The 27,449-nt window shown below is 36.1% G+C and overlaps 1 protein-coding gene across 2 annotated transcripts in view; it reads right to left on the bottom strand.

Moving 5' to 3' along the window:
* COL24A1 (collagen type XXIV alpha 1 chain) overlaps positions 1–27,449 on the bottom strand; it is a 294,021-nt gene that overhangs the window by 19,336 nt on the left and 247,236 nt on the right. For both annotated transcript variants that reach the window (XM_023509811.1, XM_023509812.1), the window contains exons 48-55: positions 26,116–26,223; positions 24,188–24,295; positions 24,044–24,097; positions 22,651–22,713; positions 19,110–19,163; positions 9,808–9,843; positions 1,161–1,196; positions 1,030–1,056 (exon numbers count right to left, since the gene is read on the bottom strand). In XM_023509811.1, the coding sequence (XP_023365579.1) occupies positions 1,030–1,056; positions 1,161–1,196; positions 9,808–9,843; positions 19,110–19,163; positions 22,651–22,713; positions 24,044–24,097; positions 24,188–24,295; positions 26,116–26,223 (486 nt within the window). The remainder of the gene's footprint in view (positions 1–1,029; positions 1,057–1,160; positions 1,197–9,807; positions 9,844–19,109; positions 19,164–22,650; positions 22,714–24,043; positions 24,098–24,187; positions 24,296–26,115; positions 26,224–27,449) is intronic.

The raw sequence follows: 27,449 nt of genomic DNA, 5'->3' as shown, positions 1-27,449 counted from the left end.
GTTGATGAAAGTACATGTAACCTATGCATTGTGGGGACTCAGGGAAAAGGAAGAACAGAGGAGTAGATAGCCATTTTCAGATTTGAAGAAAGGCATTCCCATTGACGTTCATGCAGGGAATGCTTCAATCTCCATCAGTCAGATGGCCAGAAAGGTGAAGCAATTTAAAGAAATCATAGAGAAATGGGTCTCCAGTTTTCAAGGGAACAGTCTGACTATGACATTTTGCTTGAATGTTATTTCCTGCTGCAGTGAAAAATTGAGAGAAATGGAGAGTCCTTGATGTGCTGAGAGTGGACCACCCCCTAGAACTATCAGAGATCTAAATTACACCAGGGCAGCATGAGGAAATAAGGCAGGCTTAGAAGGCATAGGACTGGCCACTGGGACAGTGTAGTCAATAGTGGCTGTGCTTTAGGCAAGAAATGTGACCAAGGACCACTGTATTTGACTAGAAGCTGGAGGATTGGGGTGTGGGTAAGGTTAAGGATGAAGGGAGACCTCTTATAGGGAGCAGCAAGACAAAGAAATTGCTGAAAGCATAGCATAAGGAAAACTAAAGAATAGGAAAAGCAATAGAAGCATTGCTTGAAAGAAGTGGCTAGCAAGTTCTGGGCTGTAGCAATTGGATAACAAGCAAACACATAGCCGCTAGCAACTCAAGACGATTCAAGTAAAACTTAAGGAGTGGATAACTCTGGATGGCAAAAAAGAACATTTACAAAGGACGAGCTAGGACCTAGAGGTAGAAAAAAAATAGAGGGAATTAGCATTTTTTGAGCACATATCATGTGTTATACACTATGTTGAATACTTCGCTTCTCATATGATACTCAAAACCATCCAAGAAAGTAGGAAATACCATCTCCCTTTTATAGATAAGTCTGAGACTTGGACTTAACAAGTTAATGCAGTTGGGCCAGCCCTATAACAGGTTAGAAAAAGAAGAGAGGTATGCAAGAGTTAATAGAAGAAGCTTTACAAAGTTAACATGATGTACTAACATAAAATCAAACCAAGAAAACTTACTCTTGGGCCTGGTGCTCCAGGTGGACCCTAGAACATAATAAATTAAAAAAATTATTTATTTAGTAGACATCCCAGACCAGGCAGGCTTATAAGTATTAATGGTAAAGAAATATAAATGTAAATAAACTTACTGGAGGCCCCGGCTGACCTCTTGGTCCTTGAGGACCCTGGAAGAAATGGAGACAAAGTACGATTTGCATGTTTTATGCTTTGGGGTGGGTATACACAAGAGAACTATATTCAGCTTCTGTCCTTGCTCTTTTGTGTCAGGCAAGTCCCATGATTTAATTTTGTGTTAGTATTTTGAAGTGATACGCTTTTGTACTTAGCTATCACCCATATTCATGAATAAGCTGGCTATTTTTTTCTTATTTTATTGATAGTACTATAAGCTGGATTACTTTAACAAAACTATTAAAAAGTTAACATTTTAAAATGTTGATACTATCTAACAACCACCTAATCATCAGATACAGAAAATTCAGTGTTATTAAACACCTCCTTTTTCTTCATTCACCTCTAAAATGGTTGCTACCTCCTTTTGACTTCACCTTCAAATCTCTCTTCATCTTCACAGCAACTTAGCTCAGTGTTTGCCATGTACTATGTGCTGAATGTTTGTGTTTCCCCCAAATTTGTATGTTGAAGCCCTATCCTAATCGCCAATGTGATGGTGTTTGGAGGTGTGGCCTTTAAAAGGTAATTAGGTCATGAGGGTGGGGCCTTCATGAATGGAATTAGTGCCCTCATAAGAAGAAATACAAGAGATGATCTCCCTCTACCATGTTAAGGATACAATAAAAAGGAAACCTTTCGAAAACTAGAAAAAGGGCTCTCTCACCAGGTACCAAATCTGCTGGTACCTCCATCTTGCACTTCCCAATCTCCAGAACTGTGAGAAATAAATGTTTAATGTTTAAAACACCCAGTGTATGGTAACTTGTTATAGCAGCCTGCATGAAGACATAATGTTTTTGCCTGTACTCCTAATTTAAATGTACTTAATTACATTCTACTTATAAAATAGAAATCTAATCATATCACTAAGATAATTTAGTGGTTTCTTTATTGTTCAGCAGATAAAGAATAAACTTCTGAATAGCAGTAGCTACCATTTATTGAGTTCCTTCTAGGTACCACGTTGTATGCTATATTTCCATTTTACAGGTAAGAAAATGGAATGGTTAAGTAAACCAGTGGATAAAGGGCAGAGGGAGGATTAAAATCCAAGTCTGTTGAACACAACAGAACATGCTGGTAATCAGTGTGCACATTGCCTCCTCCGCTAGGTCTGGCCCCCACAGACCCCCACTGCCCCCACACATCCTACACACCATCTATAATCAGCTACTAGTAGATCTTGGAACTGTCCAAGTTGTTTCACACATGTGTTGTCTTACATGTGCTATGTCCTTGACTAGGAGTATCTTTTCTAGCTCTCTTTTTATTATTGTTGCAGTTGTCATTATTGTTTTTAGCAGGCCTGGACCAGGTTCAAACCCACCCTGTGGCCAGTGCCCTAACCAATGAGCTACAGGTGCCGAGCCTCTATCTCTTAAAGGCCCATAACTCATCCAAACACTTTTTAAAAACTCTACATCTACGCTTCTTAGCTCCCATGCCACTTCTTCCCTGTTCATCTAACTACCTCTCTTTCTGCCTCCGATAACACACGGGAAAGTCCCCAAGGACCCTTAAAGTATCTTAGTCACTTTCGCATTTTCTGGAACAAGAGCAGTGTCTAAACACAGTACATACTCAAAAATTTTTCTTGAATAATTAAATGAATGGATGAACATTATTAAAATTATAAGTACCAATTTAGAAATTAGAAAAGTTAAAATGTGTATAGTAAAATGTCAAAAGTTATGTTGAAATTGTTCAGAATGAAACCATAGCAATTACAGCTAAGAATGCTTGAAGACCTTGTACATCTGCTAAAAATCAACTTACTGGATGGTCAATTGAATGTTACAACTATATTGAATCAAACTCAGATTATAGTTAAAAGATGACAAATTTATCTGCAGCTAAGTATTGAATAAGTACTAGGCTGGACTTGTATCATGTACCTTTTATTGTCAAAGCTGTTGATTCTAAGTACACCATGACAGCTAGAATAAATAGCACACAGTAACTTAAAAAGGGTATAGTACTCCAACACTATGCTTGCTGACATTACTTTGTTTGCATGGTTTACAATTACAAAATCGGTACCTCAGAAGCTACATGAAAAGTTACAGACATGTCATGTTAGAAATGTTTTAAATATCCAGAGGCTCAAAGTGAATTTGGCTATATAAGTTTCTCCATTTGGAATCAACACTGTAAAAACAGTAAACAGTTGTGATATTTATCCCACTTAGCATATTTCTAACATCTCCCAAATCTCCCCAATAGTTCAGAACAAAATATTTATCCTATCTTTGACTCTGAGAGAGGAATTTATCGTAGAAGAAGGAAGAAATTACTATTCTTTCCATTGCTGATTTTATTAATTTCTTCTTGTTACCCAGAACAAGTTAGATCACCACCAATATGATCACACAAAATACTTTAAAACCAGAAAGACAGGGTGGGGTAACCCCAATGTGACAAGGACATAGAATAGAGCTAGTGGCCAAGTAAAACAAAGTATGGTTCCAACAATATAACATTTTATTAGTTATTTTTTATTACTCTAGCTAACACACCATTAAGGAGAAGTGATTCACTCCCTGTACTATATAAAGAAGTTCAAAACACAACCGTAATTGTCTATATTATTTTTCTAAAGGGGAACCAACCAAATTAATGTGAATTGTGGTGATGGTTATTTGACTAATAGGGAAAGCACTGCCACTAAAAATAGGTTTTCTCTCTACTTGATCACAGCATTTACATATGATCCTCTAAAAGTAACATTTTATCATCAGAATTTAAAATACTGATGAATGCAGTATCTAAACATAGGTATGTTATGTTAGTCTTTTCCTTTTAGTAAATCCTTCATTTTGTATCCTATGTATTTTTCTTTATGTAAATATAATCTTGATTTAGCTTCCTGATCTTTACTTTAGGCTGGCTCAGTTGCAGGCAGCATCCCTTTTCTTATTTACAATTAAGGAGCTTCTTACATTGTAGGATGTTCAGTGGCATTCCTAGTCTCTACTACTAGATGCCAGATGTTGCCAAATGTCTTGTGTGGTAGGTGGAGGCAAAAAGCTCCTGGTAGAAAATCATTGGTTCAAAGGGTTAATTCAGAGGTTAGTAATATTAACCTCTCAATAAATATTAAGTAAGATTTATTAGAGAGTAATGTAGTTGGGATAGAATCAGCACACATCGCAAGACAGAGGGCATGACTGCAAACAGCAATCTGTCCCCCATGTTGCCATACGGGTGGCTGGGCTTCTCTTGCTACAGATGGAAAGTACACATATAAATGTATGTGTGTGTGCATGTATGTGTGTTTTTGGCACACAGGGGGTGCCCAAAATGCATATACATTTTAAGGAAGAAAAAGACTGTATTGAAATTGTAATATTAAATACATACTGATAACAAAAGATGAACACAAGTCACATTTAAGCACCTTTTTCTAATTGCAGAGCTCAAATGTGACTTGGATACTACAATTTTGATATATACATATCATCTTTCTCACCCAAATTGCTTCTGACCCTTTTTTTTTCCCCCAACAGGAATTATGATTTATTGAAAGATACGCTGCATGGGCATGGGCAGACCTGGACCCTTGTCTTTAACTAATTTGGGATATATCTTTGAGTGAGTTGCTGCAAATTTGGACCTCAGCTATCTCAATTGTAATAATACAGGTCTGGTGAAAATAATCCCCGGAGTTCACTTTAGAGTTGTGACTTTCAAGCCTTTTACCAATTTTTTTCCTTTACAACACGCATTCAGGCTGGAAATTTCAAATTGGAGTCTGTGTATGAATGTAAGAGGGATGAATGCTTGAATTTTAAAAGTTTGATAATTTTTCATTTGCATGAGTTGTACTATTTATGAATTTAAAAAAGAAATGCATATATATATTTATATACTACAAATTATTAATGTGTTAATCTTTAGGACATTTTTTCCAAACTTAAATTTCTCCTTATAATACTTAAAACATTCTCTTCACATTCAAAGTAGAGGCAAAATATTCTGTTAATCAAGAATTGTGAAGATACATTAAACTAGAGACAATATCTGAGAAAACATCAATGAGATTCTTCAAATTTTACTGATTTTTATTAAATAACATGCTATAAAAATTAAGCAGCTAATCTAAAAATTCATGCTGATATTGGTCTCTCTATATTTTTCTATTCTATGGCTTTAAGTTACATTTCCGGTTGTTGTCAAATACACAGTTTTATAAATTGTTATAAATTTTATATATGTTTATATATTATAAATATGTTATACTACAATTGAGATATCCGAGATCCAAATTTGCAAATTTCCAGGGATTCATCTTGTCAAAATCATTTTCAGACGATCGACAGTAGGATATTATTTCTGTTATGAGTTAAAATATTACTTTTTACTACTGGTATCCCATTATTCCCAGCAGTCCTCTTTGCATTACTTATTCTAAAAATTACTAAGCCACATTCTAAAAATATCTGGCGGCTCATGGAAAAGTAGGGGAAAGGGAAAGAATTCTACTTGCTATCTGCAAGGAGTTTTTCGTAGGATGCCACAAACTCTGGCCCTGTTTAGGGAAAATATGTGAATCCAGGGATTTATTTTAAAATAACCCACAGGCAGGCAGACAAGGAACAAGCATAGAACAGAAAGAAAAGATCTTTTATAGATGGTAATATAGAAACAGCCCTGTCAGTGGTGGATAGGCTCTACTTGGGATCCCTTCTAAGACTTGCAATGATAAATTGTAGAATATACGAAGCTTTCTACTCAAGAAACCCACATTTATGCTAAAGGAGTTACTTTTCATAGGCCATATAATGAGCTACAAACTTCTTTGTATTTTTTAAAAGCCACTGAATCATTCTTTGTTCTAGATATAAAACCTGGTTAGAAGAGCATAGCTTTATAAACTCTTAAATTAGCTTCAAGGAAAATTTAAAAATAAGATCGATAAAGCCAATTGCTAAAATGTAATTCTGATCTTTGTGCAAAGAGTTCAGTGTCTCATTTATCTCGGTAACTAAGTTTTCACTAATAAAATCCATTCCCCAAATGCCCCATTTACTGGTATTATCTGTGATGGAGCCCACCAAGATATTACATTATTTAGTAATTACTTAAAGTGTCCCCTTAAAGAAAAAAAACCTATAGAATGTACTGGAAAAGTCCTAATGAGGGTAAAAGAAATGTTACCAAGCTTTCCCATAGAACACAGGGGAAAAAAGTTTAATGGTACATTTTATGGATTAAAGTAATTCCAGAATGATCTCTAGGAAATAAAGATTACCTTTATAAAGCTCCTTAAACTATAATGGAATCAAAGGAAAAGAAGTGACGAAAAAGATACTTAGTATCAGTTACTTAACAATGAAAACAAAATAAACTCATAATTCTAATGTGCCAGGTATTTCTTTCTTTCAGTAGTTGACTTAATTGGCTACATTAATTGCCACTGTGCTCATTCCCCCTCCCTTGGGTGCTAGGCATTTGTATTTTTTGTTTTCACGAAGAAAACGATGGTAATTCACAGAGCAAAAAACTAATCAGCATGTTAATTCATGAAATGTTACTTTACCAGACTAGAACTGGAAACAGCTGTTAGCTTTTTAATTTTAGGGCATAGTTTCATTTATGGATCAATTTATTTACCAAATATTCCCTCTATGTGACAGATTCTGATCTAGACACTGATGTCCAGTGTACTAGACAAAATTCCCTATTCTCATGAAGTTTACATTCTAGCAAAGAAAACAGAAAACAATCCCAAACAGTGCTAAGTTTTATGAATCCTGTGAAAGAGAATGACCAGAAATAATGAAACGCGGTGGCCAGGTAATACTTCTCTAAAGTGATATTTGAATAAAGACCAGAATATTGAGATAAAACCAATCATTTGAATAGTATGAGAAAGGATTTTCTAGGTAAAAGAAAGGAATATTCCAAGAACAAAAATAAGGTCCTTGTAGCTGGTGGGGAGAATGTGGTATCCCAAGATTGGAGAGACAATCAGGGGCTAGTTCATGTAGGGCCTTGTAAGTCAAGGTGAGGAAGGTTGGGTTTTATTCTGAGTGCAAGAAAAAGTTATGGGAAGGCTTTGTAAGAGGGAAGTGATGTAACAGTATCGCTATATTTGCTACATATTGATTGTAATAGGGAAAAGTGGAAGCAATGGGCTGGGTAGTAACTCACACATTTAATCTCAGCACTCTGGGAGGCTAAGGCAGGTGGATCATCTGAGCTCAGGAGTTGGAGACCAGCCTGAGCAAGAGTGAGGCTCCCATCTCTACTAAAAATAGAAAAACTAGTTGGGCATCATGGCAGGCACCTGTGGTCCCAGCTACAAAGGAGGCTAAGGTAAGACGATCTCTTGAGCCCAAGAGTTTAAAGTTGCTGTGAGCTGTGATGCCACACACTCAATCTAGGGTGACAGAGTCTCTGTCTCAAAAAACCCACAACAAACAAACAAACAAAAATACCATATGAGAAAAATAGGTAGGACCCCCATGAAAAGCAGAGGAATAGAATGTGAAGAAGTGTTCTTGACAGTAGAGCTTATAAGATGGGTGCTGTCAGGTGTCAGGGACACAGAGTTAAACACAAAACAACAGTAACAACAGAATGTGTCTGTGTCATAGGGCCTACATTCAAGGGAGGGGAGATACAATAAACAAAAACCCAAATGAAAATGTAATATATCAGTGGCAAGGACACAGGTTAAGGAAAAGTAAGGAAGAAGGTGGGGGCATTGCTATTTCACATAGACAAGTCCAGAAAAGCCTCTTTGATAGGAGGACATTTGAGAGCTGAACTGAAGAACAGGTGCCAGGCAGGGTCCTAGACCCTGGCCTAGTAGGTATTTCATCTAGGAGTGAGAGTAAGGTGGGGCCAAACCATCAGCCAGTCTGCCATGAGTAAAGATCTTTAAATCAAAGCCTCAAGACGACAAGATGAGTAGGAACTCTGTATCACATGGAATGAGGATGGCAGAGAAAAGACAAAAGCCAGAAGTGAGAAGAGAGCGGGAAGAACTGGAAAGGGATGGGACCCGCCATAGAATCTGCAGAAGCTAAACAGCTCAGATATTTCCACTGGTCTTTCTGGGACCTGGCTCCCCCCAGATCCTTCACCAGTCTAGGACACACCTTCAGAAGTGTTTTAGTTTTGCCCCTGCTTCCCTTTGGTGATGCCTGACTGGTGCCACTAACTGCTTTATTCTGGATGCCATATTTCTACAATTACCACCCAAGATTGCAGGCATAATTCACTGAGTTTGTAATCCATCAGAAGTACCCAAGGTTTTTTCACTTGAAATGCTTGTGACTTTGTCATAGGCACTTGAGGTTTCCTAATCCTTATGGAAACTTATGTTCCAGCTGCAGTACTTGGAGAGGATGTAGGGGAGGTCGGCAGAGCCAGACAGGTGTGGAAACTGAGATAATTCCAAGCCTCACTGCTTTTCCTGTCCTCCTTTCACTCCTCCTGGGAGACATGGCATCACTGTGTGCATCCGTCCTTGCTTTCTGTTATACCAAGTCTGCTGAGAATAGATGATGGTTGTGATTCTGCAAGTCGAACCCATCTATTTGAATGCCCTGCAGGGATTTTTAGGCTATCTGAAATCACATAATTTTCCTTTCTAAGCTAACTAATATAATTGCAATTTCATTGTTCTGAGTCCCAAGCATACCCTATGATGAAGAGCAAAAATTTCAGCTGTCACTACGTAATTTTCTTACTTTTTTTTTCCTTAAAATATCTGAAGGCAGAGAGGCAACCTACTGCATGGTCATCTCCTTACCTTTGAATCAAGACTTTACTGCTCTATTTAAGTTTATTCTTACAGGCTTTAGTTACTCAGCTTCAATCTTTCTCATTTCATTCCATGCCTGCCTTCCATGTACAGTTGTGGCTTTAATAAGTTCAGCATGAATCCCATGTAGATTTCAACAGCTCTTGCCACCAAAATGAAAAAGGGTCACTACATAAACTGATAAGTCAATTTGCTTCCCTGTAACCACCTTTTTACTACCTGTATGTATCCTGTAACATCATGTTGTATATTTTAAATACACTCTAGAAATCTGTTAAGAAAAATAAGTTCAGCACAATCTCTGCTGGGAGATGCCTCCTTTACAAAATATCTTCTTTAATGTGGGATAATTGGCATTTTAGAAATGTTGGCAATAGAGCCAATACAAGCTATCTAGGTCATGAAAATGCTGTGTACCTTTGCCCATCCTTGGCCATTGCTTCTAGTTGGCTGAAATAAACAAGTAGTGATTTGCTTCTTCTTAGCAGCTCTTTTAGGGGCAGGGTGGATATACACCCAAAGTGACTTGGAACTGCTCTTGTTCTGGGACTGGAGAAGACCCACACCTCCTCTCCTGATGCCTGAAAAGGCACAGACTCCATTTCATATAGCGATCTGGAGAGAATGTTCTTAAACCATTTAGGGCTTATCTGATTTCACTGGAGTACACCACGTAGGTTAATTCTACCTCTTGACAACTGTAACTTTATTTTTATGCCACAAGTATCAGAAACATACTAATGAATGACTTTGACAACATTCTTGCTTTCATGGAGCTAAGAGCCTAGTGTCAGGGATACTATAATCAGAACTTTAGTTAAACTTACACTTTCACCTCTAAAGCCCTTTTCTCCTCTGGGTCCCTAAAAAACAAAAAACAAAAAAGATGTTAGTTCAGGGTTGATAGTTATTTACTGAATATAGTTGCAGTTGTACAAAGAAACATGACAACTTCTGAGTTTGCTTTTTCTATCTAGTAATAATTGGTTTGTTATAGAAATTGTGACTTTCTTAAATAAAGAAAAGCAAAAAACAGAAATAAGCTACTGATTCATACTGTTATCTGTTTTGCGATTGTTAGCTCCACCTTAAGGGACAACTGAGATAACTACTATCACTCTATTATATGACAATCATATACAAAACAATTTAAAAAGGAAATTCTTTATTAGGTTAAATTCTTCTAACATTTATTTCTCCCCAACTCTGTAAATCCTGCTTCTGGGTGGGTTTCCTCCTTCTCTTTCTGCTCTCTTAAGCTGCATCCTGAAATTTTTTATATGTTGCATACATTTTCATTCTGTTCAAAATATTTTCTCATATTCCTTGAGACTTCTGTGATCCATGGTTAGTGCCTAGTGTGTAATTTAATTTTTAGGTGTTTGGACATTTCCCATTATCTTTCTGTTATTGATTTCTAGCTTAATTTTGTGACTTCAGTTCCACATTACTTTAGTAAAACTTGTTTTATGATTCAAAATACCATCTATATTGGTGAATGTCCCATATGCACTTGAAAAAAAAGATGCAGCCTGCTATTGTTGAGAGGATCTACTGCTTTGAAAACTTTGGTTGATATTTTTGTGTTCATCCTTGTGGAAATTATTGTTTTTTCAGTAAAAAATGAAAGAATACTATTCATCTTTTATATAACCTAAATTAATTCCTTTGCAATATAATCTGAATGTTCTTCCTTGTCAACCCACATTTCCGTAAATAACTAAAACATCTAGTATTTAATAAGTTATGATAATATTTAAAATTCCCTATTGTTATGTTTTTTCTAATTTTGTCATTATAAACAGTGCTGCGAGAATTAGTCTTGCAAGTAAAAATTTTGGTTAAAGATTGCCCTAAAGAAGGTTTATTTGGAATTGTATACACATTTTAAAAACATGAAACTGTATATTTCTCCTGATTCCTCCTATGTCCTTATCAATTTTGTGAGCTAAAAATACTGTTTTACTATTTATTCATCATTTATTACTTCTTTTGTGTTTTCCATCTTTAACTCACTTTAAATTAGGGTGTTGACTTTCAAAGACTGATTTTTAAGATACCTTCATAGGACATTTAAAAAATATCCTGTTCTACTCCCCACTCAGAATTAACCACCCTGGTACTATGTACATACATTTTCATATTTTTTTCTAATCAAATATTACATATGTCTGAGAGAGACTGCTCATGCCTTATAATATAGGGATCATACTACAACCTCTTCTATGATTTATGTTTTGCCACATTGATAATACAACATGAAATACCTGAAAAGAAACCAAACTAGATATAGCTAATTCTTTTAAATGATACTTGCTGGACTCAAAGTACACAATTTATAGATAATTAATTACATGTAATTTCAAGTTTTTTTTTTTTTTTGCCAATATAAACAATGTTGTGAAAAAGCCCCCTTAATCCATTTGGTACTTTCATAATGATAGAACAAATTCCTCAAAGTGGAACTACTTCATTAAAGGATTGTGATGTATTTATATTTTAACAAAGCTTTCCATAAAGGCTCTACTTCCCATTTTTACCAGTGATAAACTGGAGTCCCATGTCTCTCTCTATCCTCTTCTGAGAGGTTAGATGTAATATCTCATTTCACTTTAATTTGTATTTTTCTGATTTAAAATTAGATCAGAAACTTTCCAAGACAATAGTTGACCTTTGGGTTAGTTCTTCATTTTTCTATTGAGTTTTCTATCTTTTCAAACCAATATACTACATATAAAAGTTATGAGTATGTTAATTTTTCATATGTTGTATGCTTTACTCATATTTCTTTTCATTGATATTCACTTTTTGACTTTATTTGTGAAATGTTTTATCCATACACAATTAAAATTTTTTCAACTTTTCAAATATATGTTTTCTTTTATAGTTTTCAGATTTCTTATCTTATATAATAGGTCTCCCCAACTTTAAACTATATGCTAATTTTCTAGATTACTTTTAAAAGATTTTTATTGTTTTAATTTTTACATTAAAGTCTTTAAAAGTTCATCTACAATTTTCAATTTTATTTATTGACAGATAATTATTTTTATAGATTTATGGGGTATGTTGCTGATATTTTACATTGATTTATTACATAGTGGTGAAGTCTAGGTTTATTGTATAACTCTCACCATATTAGTGAATGTGGTACCCATTGGGTCATTTTTTCATCCCAGACCCTCCTTCAAAACCTCCTGCCCTTTTGAGTCTCCAATATCCATTAGCCCACTGTCTATGCCCATGTGTATGCATAATTTAGCTCCCACTTAGAAGTGAGAACATCCAGCATTTGACTTTCTGTTTCTAATTTATTTCACTTAAGACAGCAGCCTCAAGTTCCATCCATGGTCCTACAAAAGACATGATTTCATTCTTCCACACACCACATTTTCTTTATCCAGTCATCAATTTCATTTAGGATTTAAAACAATTTTTTAGTGAAATAGAGTTCCAATTTCTTACAGCAGTAATGCTACTCATACTAATGCCATCTTCTTTCCCTGACACTGGCATAAGAGTGGGCATGTGGCTAAATGCCGGCCAATAAGCTATCAAAAAAAAAATGCAGTCAGACATAAAAATTTATGGAAAATTTTTAATATTTGCCATGGTGGGATTATAGATCACTTTTTACCCCCTTTAGATAATTATGTCTGGATACAGCTCTTGAGAAATTGTCATCTTGCTATAAGCCTAATTATGAAACTAATATTCAAGATAGCAGAATAGAGATATGAAAAGAACCTGGTCTTGAATACCATGATTGAGTCAACAAATCAACCATATTTGAAGTCCTTCCTGCCTCTCCACTTCCTATAATGTGATATTGTTAAGGTTAGTTTGATTCAGACTTTCCTATTACTTGTGGCATTTGTGGCCACAAAGGACTGCCATGTTACTCCTCCCTCAACTCCAGCAGCCCAGGACAGAGAATGAGGGAAGAGTGTGAGACATTTTGCAATCTGGGAATTCTCTTGTATCTTGCCCAAATTCACCAAGGCAGTGCCACTAGTAGTCTGGAAGGGTCAGATTACTGGGTTTAGGGCATCTGGTACTGCTTTGGCTGCAGTGACCAAAGATTTAGATCACAACACTCAATTTCCTTTGAATACCTGGAAAGCCTTCTTAAGGACAGGTTCCAACAAGTCCAGACTGTGAAGATTAAAATAAATACTCTTCAATAACCAGACATAAGCATCAAGAATATCCAGGACTACCTGACTTCACCAAGCATACTAAATAATGTACCAGTAACCAATCCTGAAGAGGTAGAGATAGGTGATTAGTCAGACAAATAATTCATAATAGCTATTCTGAGGAAGCCCAACAAACTTCAAGACAACATGGAGAAGGAATTCAAAGCCTGTCAGAGAAATCTAACAATGAGATTGAAATTTTTAAAAAAGCAGAAATTATGGAGCTGAGGAATTCAATTGACAAACCAAGAGGTGCATCAGTTCCTCAACAGCAGAATTGACCAAGCAGAACAAAGAATTAGTCTGGAGATAAGATATCTGAAAACACACATTCAGAGGAGAAAAAAAAGAAGAAGAAAGAAAAAGAACACCTATAAGATCTAAAAAATCGCTGCAAAAAGGCAAATCTAAAAGTTATTGACCTCAATATTCACAAACCAAGGCTCAGATGAGGTAGAGAGAGTGACTGCGGTAGAAAGGACATAATAATAGAGAATATTCTAAAATTAAAGAAAGATATCAATATTCAGGTACAAGAAGGTCATAAAACACAAAGCATATTTAATCCAAACAAGAATACCTCAAGGTATTTAATAATCAAGCTCCCAAAATCACAAATAAAGAAAGGATCCTAAGAGAAGAAAGAAAACAGGAAAAAAAAAATACCATGTAAAGGAGCTCTAATACGTTTGGCAGCAGATTTCTTCTTCTTCTTTTTTTTTTCTTCCAGTTTTTGGCTGGGGTCACATTTGAACCCGCTACCTCCAGCATATGGGGCTGGTGCCCCACTCCTTGAGCCACAGGCACCACCCTGGCAGTAGATTTCTTAATGTTAATTTTACAGAGAGTAGCATAACACATTTAAAACACTAAAAGAAGAAAAAAGTCTTACCCTAGAATATTATATGCTACAAAAATTTCCTTCAAATATGAAGGAGGAATACTTTCCAGACAAACAAAAGTTAAGAGGACATTAATCAACGATAAACTTCTAAAGCTATACAACTCACTGGTAACAGAAAGTATACAAATACAGACTACTCTATTACTACAGTTGCCAAGTATAAACCACGTATAGCTTAAGTAGGAAGACTAAAAGACAAAACTATCAAAAACAACTATAACTTTTAAAGAGATGAATAGTCTAAAAGGCTATAGATAGAAACAACCAAAAATTAAAAAGTGGATGAGGGGTGGAGATGGAGGGTGGAATTTCTGTAAGATTTCTTTTTCTTGTCTGTTTGTTTGTAAGCAGAGTTTTTATATGTTCAAAATAATTGGTTGTAAAACGTTTGAAAGCCTCATGGTTATATGTTCAAAATAATTGGTCGTAAAATGTTTGAAAGCTTCATGGTTATATGTTCAAAATAATTGGTTGTAAAATGTTTGAAAGCCTCATGGTAACCTCAAAGGAAAAAAAAACCCTGTAGCAAATACACAAAAATAAAAAGCAAGAAACTGAAAGCTCACTACCAGAGAAAATCCCACACAGGAAGATTGGAAGGGAGGAGAAACTAAAGGGAGGATCACAAAACAATAAGACATCACATAACAATCAGTCATAATATTGCATGTAAATGAATAAACTATCCAAACAAAAGGCAGAGAGTGGCTGAACGGAAGACAAGAGCCAATTATGTGTTGTCTGCAAGAAACCCACTTCACCTACAAAGACTCACACAGATTGAAAGTAAAGAATGGAAAAAGTTATTCCATATGAATGGAAATTAAAAAAGAGCAGGAGTAGCTATACTTTCATTTCAACACAAAAACTAGAAAAACAGAAAAAGAAGGTCATTATATAATGATAAAAGGGTCAATTTAGGAAGAAGATGTTACAGTTCTGAATATATACATATATATATATATACCCAACCCTGGAACACACAGAAATATTAAACAAATATATGAATACACATATTGTCAGAGCTAAAGAAAGAGAGAGCACAAGAAAATAATCTTTGGAGATCTCAGCTCTCCACTTTCAGCACTGGACAGATCATCCAAGCAGAAAATCAATAAAAAATATTGGACTTACTCTGTAATATAGACCAATGGCCCTAACAGATATTTACAGAACATTTTATCCAACAACTGCAGAATACACATTCTTCTCCTTAGTTCATGGATCATTCTCAAGGATAAACCATAGGTTAGGCCATAAAAAGGCTTAAAGAACTCAAAACATTGAAAGTGTATCAAATATTTTCTCTGACCACAATGGAATAAAACTAGTAATCAAAAACAAAAGGGATATTGGAAGCTATAAAAACACATGAAAATTAAACAATATGCTGCTTCTGAATGAACAGTGGGTCAATGTGGGAGATTAAAAAGAAAATTTTGAAAATTCTTGGAACAAATGAAAATGAGAATACCACATCTCATATGGGATACAGTGAAAGCAGTAATAAGAGGAAAGTTTATAGTGATAAATGCTTATACAGAAAAGTAGGAAGGTATCAAATAAACAACCTTATGATACATCTCTAAGAATTAGAAAAACAAGGAAATCAAATGTAAAATTAATAGAAGAAAAGAAACAAGAAAGATCAGAAAAGAAATAAATGAAACTGAAACAAAAAATTTATAAAAGATCAACAAAACTGAAAGTTGTGGGTTTTTAAAAAGATAAGATTGACATCTTTAGCCAGATCAACTAAGAAAAAAAGAAGATTCAAATAAAGTGAGAAGTGAAAACACAGACTTAACAATTGAAACTGCAGAAATCCAAAGGATCATAAGAGACTATTATGAGGAACCATTTGCCAATAAATTGGAAAGCCTAGAAGAAATGGATTAATTCCTAGACACATACAAGATTGAACCAGGAAGAAATCCAAACCTTGAATAAACCAATAACAAGTAACGAGAGAGAAGCAGTAATAAAAAGTCTCCCATCAGAGAAAAGCTCAGGACCCAATGGCTTTACTGCTGACTTCTATCAGGCATTCAAGGAAGAACTGATATCAACCCTACTTAAGTAAACTAGAGGAAAATCTCTGATGTATATAGATTCAAAAATCTTCAGCAAAATTCTAGCAAACCAAACTCAATAACAGTTAAGAGGTTATTCATCATGATAAAGTGAGATTCACTGTAGGGATGTAAGAATGTTTCAATATATGCGAATCAATCAATGTGACACATCATATCAACAGAATGAAGGACAAAAACCATACGATGATTTCAACTGATGTTGAAAATGTATCTGAAAAAGTTCAAAATTCTTTCATGATAAAACTCTCAAAAAACTGGGTGTAGAAGAAACTTCACCTCAATCTGATAAAAGTCATATATGACAAATTCACAGCTAGTATCATATTGAATGGGGTATCAAACTGAAAGGCTTTCCTTAGATCTGGAACAAGACACGATGCCCACTTTCACCACTGTTATTCAGCATAGTATTGGAGATTCTAGCTAAAGCAATCAGATTACCAAAATAAAGAACAGCTACATTGGAAAAAAAAACCCATCAAATTATCATCATTTGCTGTTGATAAGATCTTCTATATAGAGAAACCTAAAGATTCTTCCTAAAATTGTTAGAACTGATAAATAAATTCAGTAAAACTGCAGGATATAAAATCAATATACAAAAATTAGTTTGAGTTAACAGCACATAATCTGAAAAAGAAACCAAGAATGTAATCCCATTTAAAATAGCTACACATAAAATACCTAGAAATAAACTTAATCAAAGAAGTGAAAGATATCCTTAATGAAATCTATAAAGCAGCAGTTCTCAACCTGTGGGTCATGATCCTTTGTAACAATGAAAATACATCGCAGCATTTGGAAGGTTGAAAACCACCACTCAAAAGCATTGATGAAAGAAATTGAAAAGGACACACAAAAAATGGGAAGATAGTCCATGCTTATGGATTAGAAGAATGAATATTATTAAAATATACATCTTACCCAAAACAATCTACAGATTTGGTGCAATCACCATCAAAATACCAATGAATATCTATTTCACAAAAATAGATAAAATAATCCTAAAATGTATATGGAATTACAAAAGAATCAGAATAGTCAAACCCATCCTGAGTAAAAAGAACAAAACTGAAGGAACTGCATAACCTGATTTCAAATTATACTGAAGAGCTGTAGTAACCAAAAGAGCATGGATACTGGCATAAAAACAGATACACAGAGCCATGGAACAGAATAGGAAACCAGAAACAAATCCACACATCCATCTATAGTGAACTTACCCTTGACAAGGTTGCCAAGAATGTACAGGGAGAGAAAGACAGTGTCTTCAACAAATGATGCTGAGAAAACTGCAGAAGAATAAAATTATGCCCTTATCTCTTGCCATATATGAAAATCAAATGAAAATGGTTTAAAGATTTAAATCTAACATGAGAAACTATGAAATAACTAAAAGAAAACATTGGGGAAATGCTTCAGGACATTGGTCTGGACAAGGACTTCTTGAGTAACACCCCAAAACATAGGCAATCAAAGCAAAATTAGATGAATGTGATTCCACCAAGCTAACAGTTTCTGTACAACAAAGGTAACAATCAACCAAGTGAAGAGACAGCCCACAGAATGGGAAAAAAAAACCTTCAAATTACCCACCTGACAAGGCATTTGCAATTAGAACATATAAGGAGCTCTAACATTTCAACAGGAAAAAATCAAATGATCCAATTAAAAAATGGGCAAATGGTCTGAATAGAAATTTCTTAAGACACACAGATGGCTAACAAGTACATGAAAAATGCAGAACTAAATGACTGAACTAATTTTTAATGACTAAAAATTATTAGTCATTTGAGAAATGCAAATCCAAACCACTGTGTGATTTCTCACCCCAGTTAAAATGGCTTTTATCAAGAATTCAGGGAGTAATAAATGCTGGCAAGGATGTAAAGAGAGGGGAAGCTTCATACTCTAGTGGTGAAAATGTAAATTACTGTAACCACTGTGGAGAATGGCATGCAGTTTCCCTACAAAACTAAAAATAGAACTATCATATGACCCTGCACTCCCGTGGCTGAGTATATATCCAAAGGAAGGGAGACCCACATAGGCAGTCCTCATCCAGACATAAATAAGTTCTGTAGGTTTGTACTTAACGTTGAATTTGTATGTAAGTTGGAATAGGTATATTTCCTTTTTACTTGTAATAGCTTGTGTGAATCATACCTAAGTCAGATATTTGTAACTCAGGGACTGCCTGTTACAAGGTGTCCACCATCAACCTAAGTGTCCACCATCAGACAAATGGATAAAGACATGGTGGTTCACAGATACAATGGAATATTATATAGCCATAGAAAGAATGAAATCCTGCCATTTGCAACGACATGGATAGAAGTGGAGAACATCATGTTACATGAACTAATACAAGCACAGAAAGACGAATCTTACAGGTTCTCACACACATATGGCAATGAAATGTTAAAACCAATTGATCTCATACAGACAAAAGAGTAGGGTGATGGGTACCAGAGCCTGGGGAGGAGAGTGGGTTGGGGGATAAAGTGGTATGGTCAATGGGTACAAAAACATAGATAGTTACATAATATAACCCGTATTTGTCAGCATAACACAGTGACTACAATCAACAATAAGCTAAGGTACTCTTTAAAATAACTTTATAACAGAATGTTTATAACAGAATGAAGTTTTCTGTTAAAATAACAGAATGTTCCTAACACAAAGAAATAATAAATGCCTGAGGTGAGGGAGACCCCAGCTACCCAGATTTGATTAATTCACATCGTACGCCTATATCAAAACATCGCATGTACCCTACAAAGATATGTAACTATTATGTACCCGCAATAATTAAAAACAAAAAAATAAATAAAATACTCAGGCTGATTCTTGGTAGATTATTCTAGAAATAGTATTAAAGGAAAAAAGGCATGAGAAAGAAAAAAAGATCAGTACTCTGGCAAACTTACATTTCTACCTGTTGGGCCGATTATACCTTCTCTGCCAAGGGGACCAGTGTTTCCCTGTTGAGGTAAAAGAGAAATTGTCTCATTGTCAGCATCCTTAGTAAAAATGTTATAAAACTTCCTGTACAATGGTAAAATAACCATGCTTACATCATTGTGCTTTCTAATATACAATCTTACAGTGTTAACATAAGCACAGCAATCTTGATTAAACAATGTAGGATGAAATTCTGCATATTAGTTCCATTTCCTATCAGGAAAGTAACACCGGTATCATTTCTAACATATTGATAAATCACCATCATAACTTTTCCCCCCTCATGCTGGCCCAGTATTACGATTTTTATGTGGTGATAACCTCAGTAACGCATTTTATATGTGTGTCAATATATAACAAAGAAAACGGTATAAAAACTGAAATGATGAACACATTTTTGAATAAATTTCTGTGCAGATGTTGAAGGAGCAGGTGTTTGAGTAGCATGAAGCATGGAATAGAGAAAGTGTGTAGGAAGGACCAGAGGGCGTCATATATGACAAACTACACTTCAGTTTTTTCCATCTGTATAATAGGAATAAGAACATGTACTTTATAGGGTCCTAGCAAGAACAGGACATGTGCTTTTGGAACTCTAAGCTGTTCTTTGATCAGGAAATAACCTTCCATAAGCTGGATCTCTGGCCAACTTCTCCCAAACCATAGTCTATCATTTCTAGATTAAAATAAAACACATAGTTTAGTTTTTTTCCAACAAACTCCACTCCAACTTGCACTGTCTTTGTGGCTCACACATAAAAGTAGAAATCTATCAGGCTTTCTTTTCCCCAACTTTCACCAAGGTACAGAACATACTAGCTACTGAAATATTATGTTTTATATATAATCCAATTCTTAATTATCCATAATTATGTTATACGTTGATGGGCTTCTCTATAATAAATATTGCTTTTAAGGTCTTATTTATATTAAGATCTCTTACTAGTCACATTTATTTATTCTAGTTTTATTATGGTCATGGGGTCCATTGACTGATTTTATTTATTTGTTTATTTTATTTCTTGATTTTCTTTAGAGACAAGGGCTCACTCTTGTCAACCAAGCTGAAGTGCAATGGCATGATTATAGCTCACTATAATCTCAAAATCCTTGGATTAGCTGATCCTCTTGCCTCAGCCTCCTAAGTAGCTGGGACTACAGGTATGTACCACCCTGCCTCCCTAATAGACTTCTGGCTTTAATACTAAGCTGGCATAGTATAAAAAGAAACTCTAGGCTATTCTAAAAATAAATTAATAGACGCACTTTTAAACACAAAAATCAACTTTAAGTGATAATTTGTAAATATAGTACCTGAATTTCAAAGATCCATAATTAAATCAATTGATTATCCTTAACCTAATCAAATGTATCCTCTAGACTGGCTTATCCCTGGGGAAAAAAAATGTGAAGAAACTTAATGGCAATGAGACTCTCTGAAATAATGATTTGTTAAAAGAATGGAGAGGAGAATATAGACTGCAGAAAAAACAGACGTAAAGAGTGAACAGTTGTTTTTATCTAAATGTCTTCAAAAGATGGGGTGCTGTAATTTTTAAGGTAGGTATCAGTTATCTACGTACATATAATTTTGATATGGAGGAAAGCTAATCCAGCTTTCCTAGTTCAATGGATTTTATTTGATTATCAAATATTAATTGATTATTGGGCCAGTACTAGGTACTAGGCCACCTCATATCCATTATATATTCTAATTCTGCAATTAGCAAGCAATCTTATAATATGATTTGGGCAATCAGACTCAGATTTAAATTCTGGCTCCTCCATACACTAGTATAGTGGTTCTCAACCTTCCTAATGCCTCCTAATGCCACAGACCCTTAATACAGTTCCTCATGTTGTGGTGACCCCCAACCATAAAATTATTTTCGTTGCTACTTCCTAACTGTAATTTTGCTACTGTTATGAATCATAATGTAATATCTGATATGCGGGATGTATTTTCATTGTTACAAAGGGGTTGTAACCCATAGGTTGAGAACCACTGCACTAGTACTATATGGCCTTAAGCAAAATATCATTCAGAGACTTAGTTTCTCCACTGCAACATGGGGATCCTAGCACCTCTCCCTCTCAAAGAATTTGGGCGGGATTAGATGAAATAAGGGACACAAACTGAACACCAGTGCCTGGTGCTTTGTCTCTTGCTTAATATTAACCTATCAAGACTTCTCACTTGTCTCCTATAATGACTTAATAAACGAATATCTATAAATTGGTACTTGTGAGCTAGTTACCTGATCATTGCTATTGGTGAGCTGATAAAAGTTTTGGACCTGCAAAGCAATATAGGTTCAGATTCTGGTCTGCAGAGACCACCATTTTGTGAGACTCTTTAGAACAGGTGCTAGGCAGGTATAACATCAAGAGAGGATTTAATTAAGAACAAAATAAAACTTGAACAAGTAAATTAACTAATGTGGGAATGTGTAGAAACTACAAACTTAAAAGCAATATTTATTACAGAGTAACCTATACACATATAACTTACCTGTGGATAATCAAGAGTTGGACTTTACATAATAATAAAAGCACCAACTGTCCCTGGTTTTTCAGAAATCATGAAAATAACTAATACATTTATACCTGTAGAAATTTGAGAAGAGTCTTTAAATCAACAATTCCCTCCAAAACACCACTCTTTGAAAGAATTGATTATAAGAGTTAGAGAAGGGGTGCAAGGCTTCAAAAATCTGACTTTCTCATCGTAGTTCTCCAAGACCCCTTTCCCCTGCATTTGAACCCTTCCCCCCCCCCAACTCACCCTGCCAGCTGCCCTCACGCATACAGATGGGATTATTATGGCCAAGCTGTTGTTTGGAAGTTTAATTTTTTTTTCTTTTCAGTTTTATAAACCATCTAATCAATGAGGAGGTTGTGCTTTATGAAAGCTAAAACAAATCAAAACAGCAACAAACAAAAACAACAATCCGTAATTGCTGGTGGCTTATTTGTCTTATTTAGATTCTCTATTGTCCGTAATTACAGGCACTAAATTGCTAATTAAGGTTCTTCAGACCTTACTTTTTGCAACTTTTTAAAAGCAATTCCTTACCCTGACCCTGAGCTGGGAAAACACCACCACTGGGAAATCTTTTTCAAAGTGTGGTCTGAAGAGCTCTGGTCACACTTGAGCCGCCAACAGGTGATGCCCGGGGGTGGTCTCTGGTTCTACTACTGCTTAGCACATGAAATGGCTTTATGTTTTTGTTCCTGGCATGAGTTAATAAATACATTATTCCGTCTTCACAGTGATTCTGATGATTTTTTAAAATAAGAACTGGGACGTATGGGTGGTCTATGGGGGTATTTTGCTTATAATATATGAGCTGTAAAAGGTTGAACATGCCATGTGCTCTTATGAGTTTTACCTTAAAAGTTATTTTACTCAAATATGTATTTAGAGTATATTAATTTGAGAGCTCTTAAGTCCTGTAATAAGCACAGACCACAATTTCCAGGCAGGCAGAAAAATTTGATACTTACTCTCTGTCCAGTAGGACCTTTAGGACCTGATAGTCCAGAAAGACCAGCATCCCCCTCAGGACCCTAGACACAAAATACAAAAAGATAAAATTTCTAGCTCTCTGTGAACATGTTACAAACGAAAGAAGCTCCTACCAATCAATAATGGACAAAAAGAAGAAAAAATGAAACAGGACAGCTAACGTACATGATGAAGGATTTAGGAAGAAGTGTACCACGGCTGAAATTTACTTCAAAACACACACAAAGTGGAGGGAGAGAGACAGATAGATAGATAGGTACATGATATTGCAAGGTAGGGAAAATGTTAATGGTAAAATATGGGTAATGGGTATAGGTGTTTTTGTTTTTGTTTTTTTTTTGAGACAGAGCCTCAAGCAGTCCCCTGGGTAGAGTGCTGTGGCATCACAGTTCATAGCAACCTCCAACTCCTGGGTTCAAGTGAGTCTCCTGCCTCTGCCTCCCAAGTAGCTGGGACCACAGGCATCTGCCACAACGCCCGGCTATTTTTTGGTTGCAGCCGTCATTGTTGTTTGGCAGGTCTGGGCTGGATTCGAACCCGCCACCTTAGGTGTATGTGGCTGGCACCTTAGCCACTTGAGCTACAGGTGCCAAGCCAGCTATAGGTGTTTTTAATAAAATTCTCTCAACCTTGCCATGTGTTTAAAATTTTTCAAAATAAAATGGTTTAGGGTGGTGCCTATGGCTCAAAGGAGTAGGGCACTGGCCCCATATACCAGAGGTGGTGGGTTCAAACCTGGCCCTGGTCAAAAGCTGCAAAAAAAATAAAATAAAAAAATAAAAAAATACATACATAAAGTGGTTTGGAAAAAGAAATGATTGGGAACAAAATCATATAGTAAAACTGTTAGAAAAATGTACATTTACATAAGTTTTAAAACCAACATACCCCAAACACAAATATATATCTAACTCTGTACCACCTAAGATTTTGCAGATTCATAAAACCAAAAGCTTGGCTGGGTATGGCTCACTGCCTCTAGTCTTAGCAATCTGGGAAGCCCAGGCAGGTGTATCACTTGAGCTTATGATTTCAAGACCACCCTGAGCAAGAGCAAGACCCTGTTGCTACTAAAAGTAGAAAAAACTAGCCAGGCATGATGGTGGGCACCTGTGGTCCAAGCTACCTGGGAGGCTGAAGCAAGAAGATCTCTTGTGCCCAAGAGTTTGTTTGACGTTGCTGTGAGCTATGGTGCTGATCTACCCAGAGAGAGAGTCAGACTTTGTCTCCAAAAAAATAAAAATAAATAAATAAATCTACAAAAGCTTAAGTCAGGGACTAATTACAGATATTTTAGGATTTCTCTCTCTCTCTCTCTCTCTCTCTCTCTTTTTTCTACATAGTAGACTAGCAGAAAATATGTAAACATACTTTGGGGCCTGGGAATCCTTGGAAACCTGTCAAACCTTGAACACCAGCTTCTCCCTACAACGTGAACAGATAAGATAATCGTTATTGTACAACGGTGGCTGGTCTGGAGAATAAGGCTTGGTGAATTTCCGAGTTGGCACATACAGGCTGCCCTTTCAGGCCAGGCTCTCCACACGGTCCCTGATCACCTTGTGCTCCTCGGTGCCCTCTTTTACCTGGAATTCCAGGTTGGCCAGGTAGCCCTTGTTCACCCTATGGACAGAAAAAAGAAAGAGGATCTTAACTTTAGAAACTATAAACATACTGGCTTTTAAATGAAAGCCAAATACGGGTACATCCTTAGACATAGCACAAGGCATGGGGGAGATTAAATTCCGCATGATCGTCCTCTTCACCAATATTTTTCATACAAGTAATAATTAAATGAATAGGAAAGGTAGCAGTGGGAACAGAAACTTCTAGAGACTGTGGTGGTAAGTGTGGAAAAGAGGGAAGGGTGTGGAAAGTGGAAAGGGGGAACCCTATAAAACCAGGAGGAGCACAGTAGAGCTTCCGAGAGGATGGTGAGGGTGTGGTGTGGTGTGTGTGGAGGGAGTGACTATATGTGATGGAACTTGTATTTTATTTGAACTGGTATCATTTTGCCGCATTTTCACCGCCATCCAGAGATGATCTAGTGATCATTAGTGATCACAGAGCAGCCTCCTTCCGTGTGAACCCTGATTTTAATCATGACTGTCTTAGCAATTCCATCATTAAACATTTTTCATTTTCTGTTTCCTTACGTTTCTTTGATATAAACCACATTTCTCTCCTAAAAGTTCACTTTAAGTATATACTTAATCACCACTGTTATATTTTTGAAAGTCAAGTCTTTTTCATTTATTTTTCTGTTTTGTTTTTGAAATGAGAATTGGAATATCTTTCATACCACAAAAAAAAAAAAAATAACCATCTTAGGAATCAGGTGGATTTTAGAAACAAGCTAATAAAAAATGGTAAGGGTAGACCTTGTCCAAAGGATATCCTAAGATTAGCAAATTATCCTTCAATGTCTTGAGACAAAGCTATAACTCTGGGACTTAACCAATACGGTTCCTTTTAATTACGGATTCCCACATCGGAGGTAGAGGTTTTTCTTATTTCTTTTCCTAGGTTAGCACTTGGTCAGTTGCCTTGAGCTTTGGTATAAAGAGATAGTCATGGACTAGACATTAACAGAAGACTAACACCACAAACACTGAGTAACTGGGCAGCATTTTCACTTTATCTGAATGAGTCTGAAACCTGAATATTCTTTCAAAGTGGAACTGTGAAAATCAAGTGACGAGGTAACAATGATAAGGGTGCCACTGCTTCAGTCCCAGGCTTTTCTGAAAGAACTTTAGATGCTGGGCTACCCTCTAAGTTGTCTGGGTCAGCTCTTCACTGAGATATTTCTAAGAGAGGTTTTTCTGGAAAGTCTGTCAATGTGACAAAACTTTATGCAAGGAATGCTAAAGCAAGTCTTCACTGCTATCACATTGACTCTAGGAAATCACCTACTGCTATCTGATTTATTAATTGATGGGTTAGGTTGACAGAGGAATAGGGAGTATATTTTAAAAATGTATATATGGAAGTAAATAGATTTCTCTGATTTGGAGTAAAAAGTAGATGATAGAGAAGAAGAGAAACCAAAAAGAGTCAATGACAGAATTCTTTATTTAATTTAATTAATTAATTTATTTTTGCAGTTTTTTTGCCTGGGGCTGGGTTTGAACCGACTACCTGCCGCATATGGGGCCAGGGCCCTACTCCTTTGAGCCACAGGGGCCGCCCCAATGACAGAATTTTTTAAGGCATCAACCGTCCTGGGTAAATGAGTTGTTATGCTGAATTACATCTACGTGGCTATCATGGGAGATGGACCTATCAAGGCCACACGCTTCCCTTTTCCCTAGTGTGTCTTTGTTATTAGTTAAATTTCATTAAAAGTTATGAATCTTAGCATCCTGTGATCTAGACCGTGAACATAAGGCCAGGGAAGATAGTCAATACTGCACGTCCATCAGAACAAGATATTAAAGTACCTTTGGGCCTAGAACTCCTGGGCTTCCTGGCAGGCCTGATGAGCCCTTTACTCCTCGAGGACCCGGAGACCCAGCCAGTCCTGTTCTTCCTGGGCTGCCTCTGATTCCCTAAATACACAGATAAGAAATAAATACTGGGAAAGTTCCTAGAAAATCCAACTAGAGGCTCAATAAATGTAGGCTGCATTCTAAAAGGCTGCTGTTGACATACTCCCCAGCTTGGGGAGTTATCCTGGGCATTTTTGCCAAATAAGTGTAATGTTTAAAAAATATTTGGAAACACCCAAAATTCACCTGAAATCTCTGAAGATAATAAATGCGGTGATTTGAGGCTTTTAAAATGGAAGAACTGAGGCAGTACAAAATCCACCAGTACCATCTGACTTACGCAGCCTAGGGGTGAAGTATTGTTTATTGTGTTCTAACTTTGTTTTCTTTTGTTTTAAATTTCAGATAAATATGAGGATATAAATGTTTAGATTACATTGTTCTCAATGCTAAGGTAAAGTTCAAGTTTTAATTGAGCCCTTCACCTAGGGGGTGTGCTGGGTGCACATAGCGTACATTAGGTGAGATCCCGCCAATCACCCTCCCCTCCTCCCCTCCTCCCCTCTCTCCCTTGCTAGACTATTCTTGTGTTTCTTTCTATTCTAACTTTGGTTTATACTCTGGTGTACAAGACAACTCTAATAACTGATTAATGTCTCCTCGGGAAGAAACTTGTACTCTGCAACCACACACAATTACAGAATATTCACTAAAAATAGTTTGGAAATAGGTAAGCCAATGAACAGACAGCATATTCTTAAAATGAAATCCTAAATCAGAGTTGGCAAATTATACTCTGCAAGCCGAATTCTGTCCATTACTTGTGTTTGTAGAGCTCATGAACTAAGCACAGTTTTTACATTTTTAAATGTTGAAAAAAATCCAAAGAATATTTAAAGACACACAAAAATCGTATAAAATTAAAATTTCAAATATATAAATTAAGTTTTATGGAAACATTGCCAAGCTCATGCATTTATATAACTGTATTAGCTAGGGCTACTCTTGCATAACAATAGCAGAATTGAGTAGAGATGTCACGTGGCACCCTCACTGCTGCACTAGAGATGGAGGGATGCAGTTAGAATTTGAGTGTTTCGGCTCGGCGCCTGTGGCTCAAGTGGCTAAGGCACCAGCCACATACACCTAAGGTGGCGGGTTCGAATCCCCAGCCCAGGCCCGCCAAACAACAACAATGATGGCTGCAACCAAAAAAATGGCCAGGCGTTGTGGCAGGCGCCTGTAGTCCCAGCTACTTGGGAGGCTGAGGCAGGAGACTCGCTTGA

The sequence above is a fragment of the Otolemur garnettii genome, unplaced genomic scaffold (assembly GCF_000181295.1).
Source record: "Otolemur garnettii isolate 467f Iridium unplaced genomic scaffold, OtoGar3 scaffold00010, whole genome shotgun sequence".
Classification (NCBI taxonomy): domain Eukaryota; kingdom Metazoa; phylum Chordata; class Mammalia; order Primates; family Galagidae; genus Otolemur; species Otolemur garnettii.
Note: the sequence above shows the minus strand (reverse complement) of the source record. Positions and strands in the feature narration are given on the sequence as shown.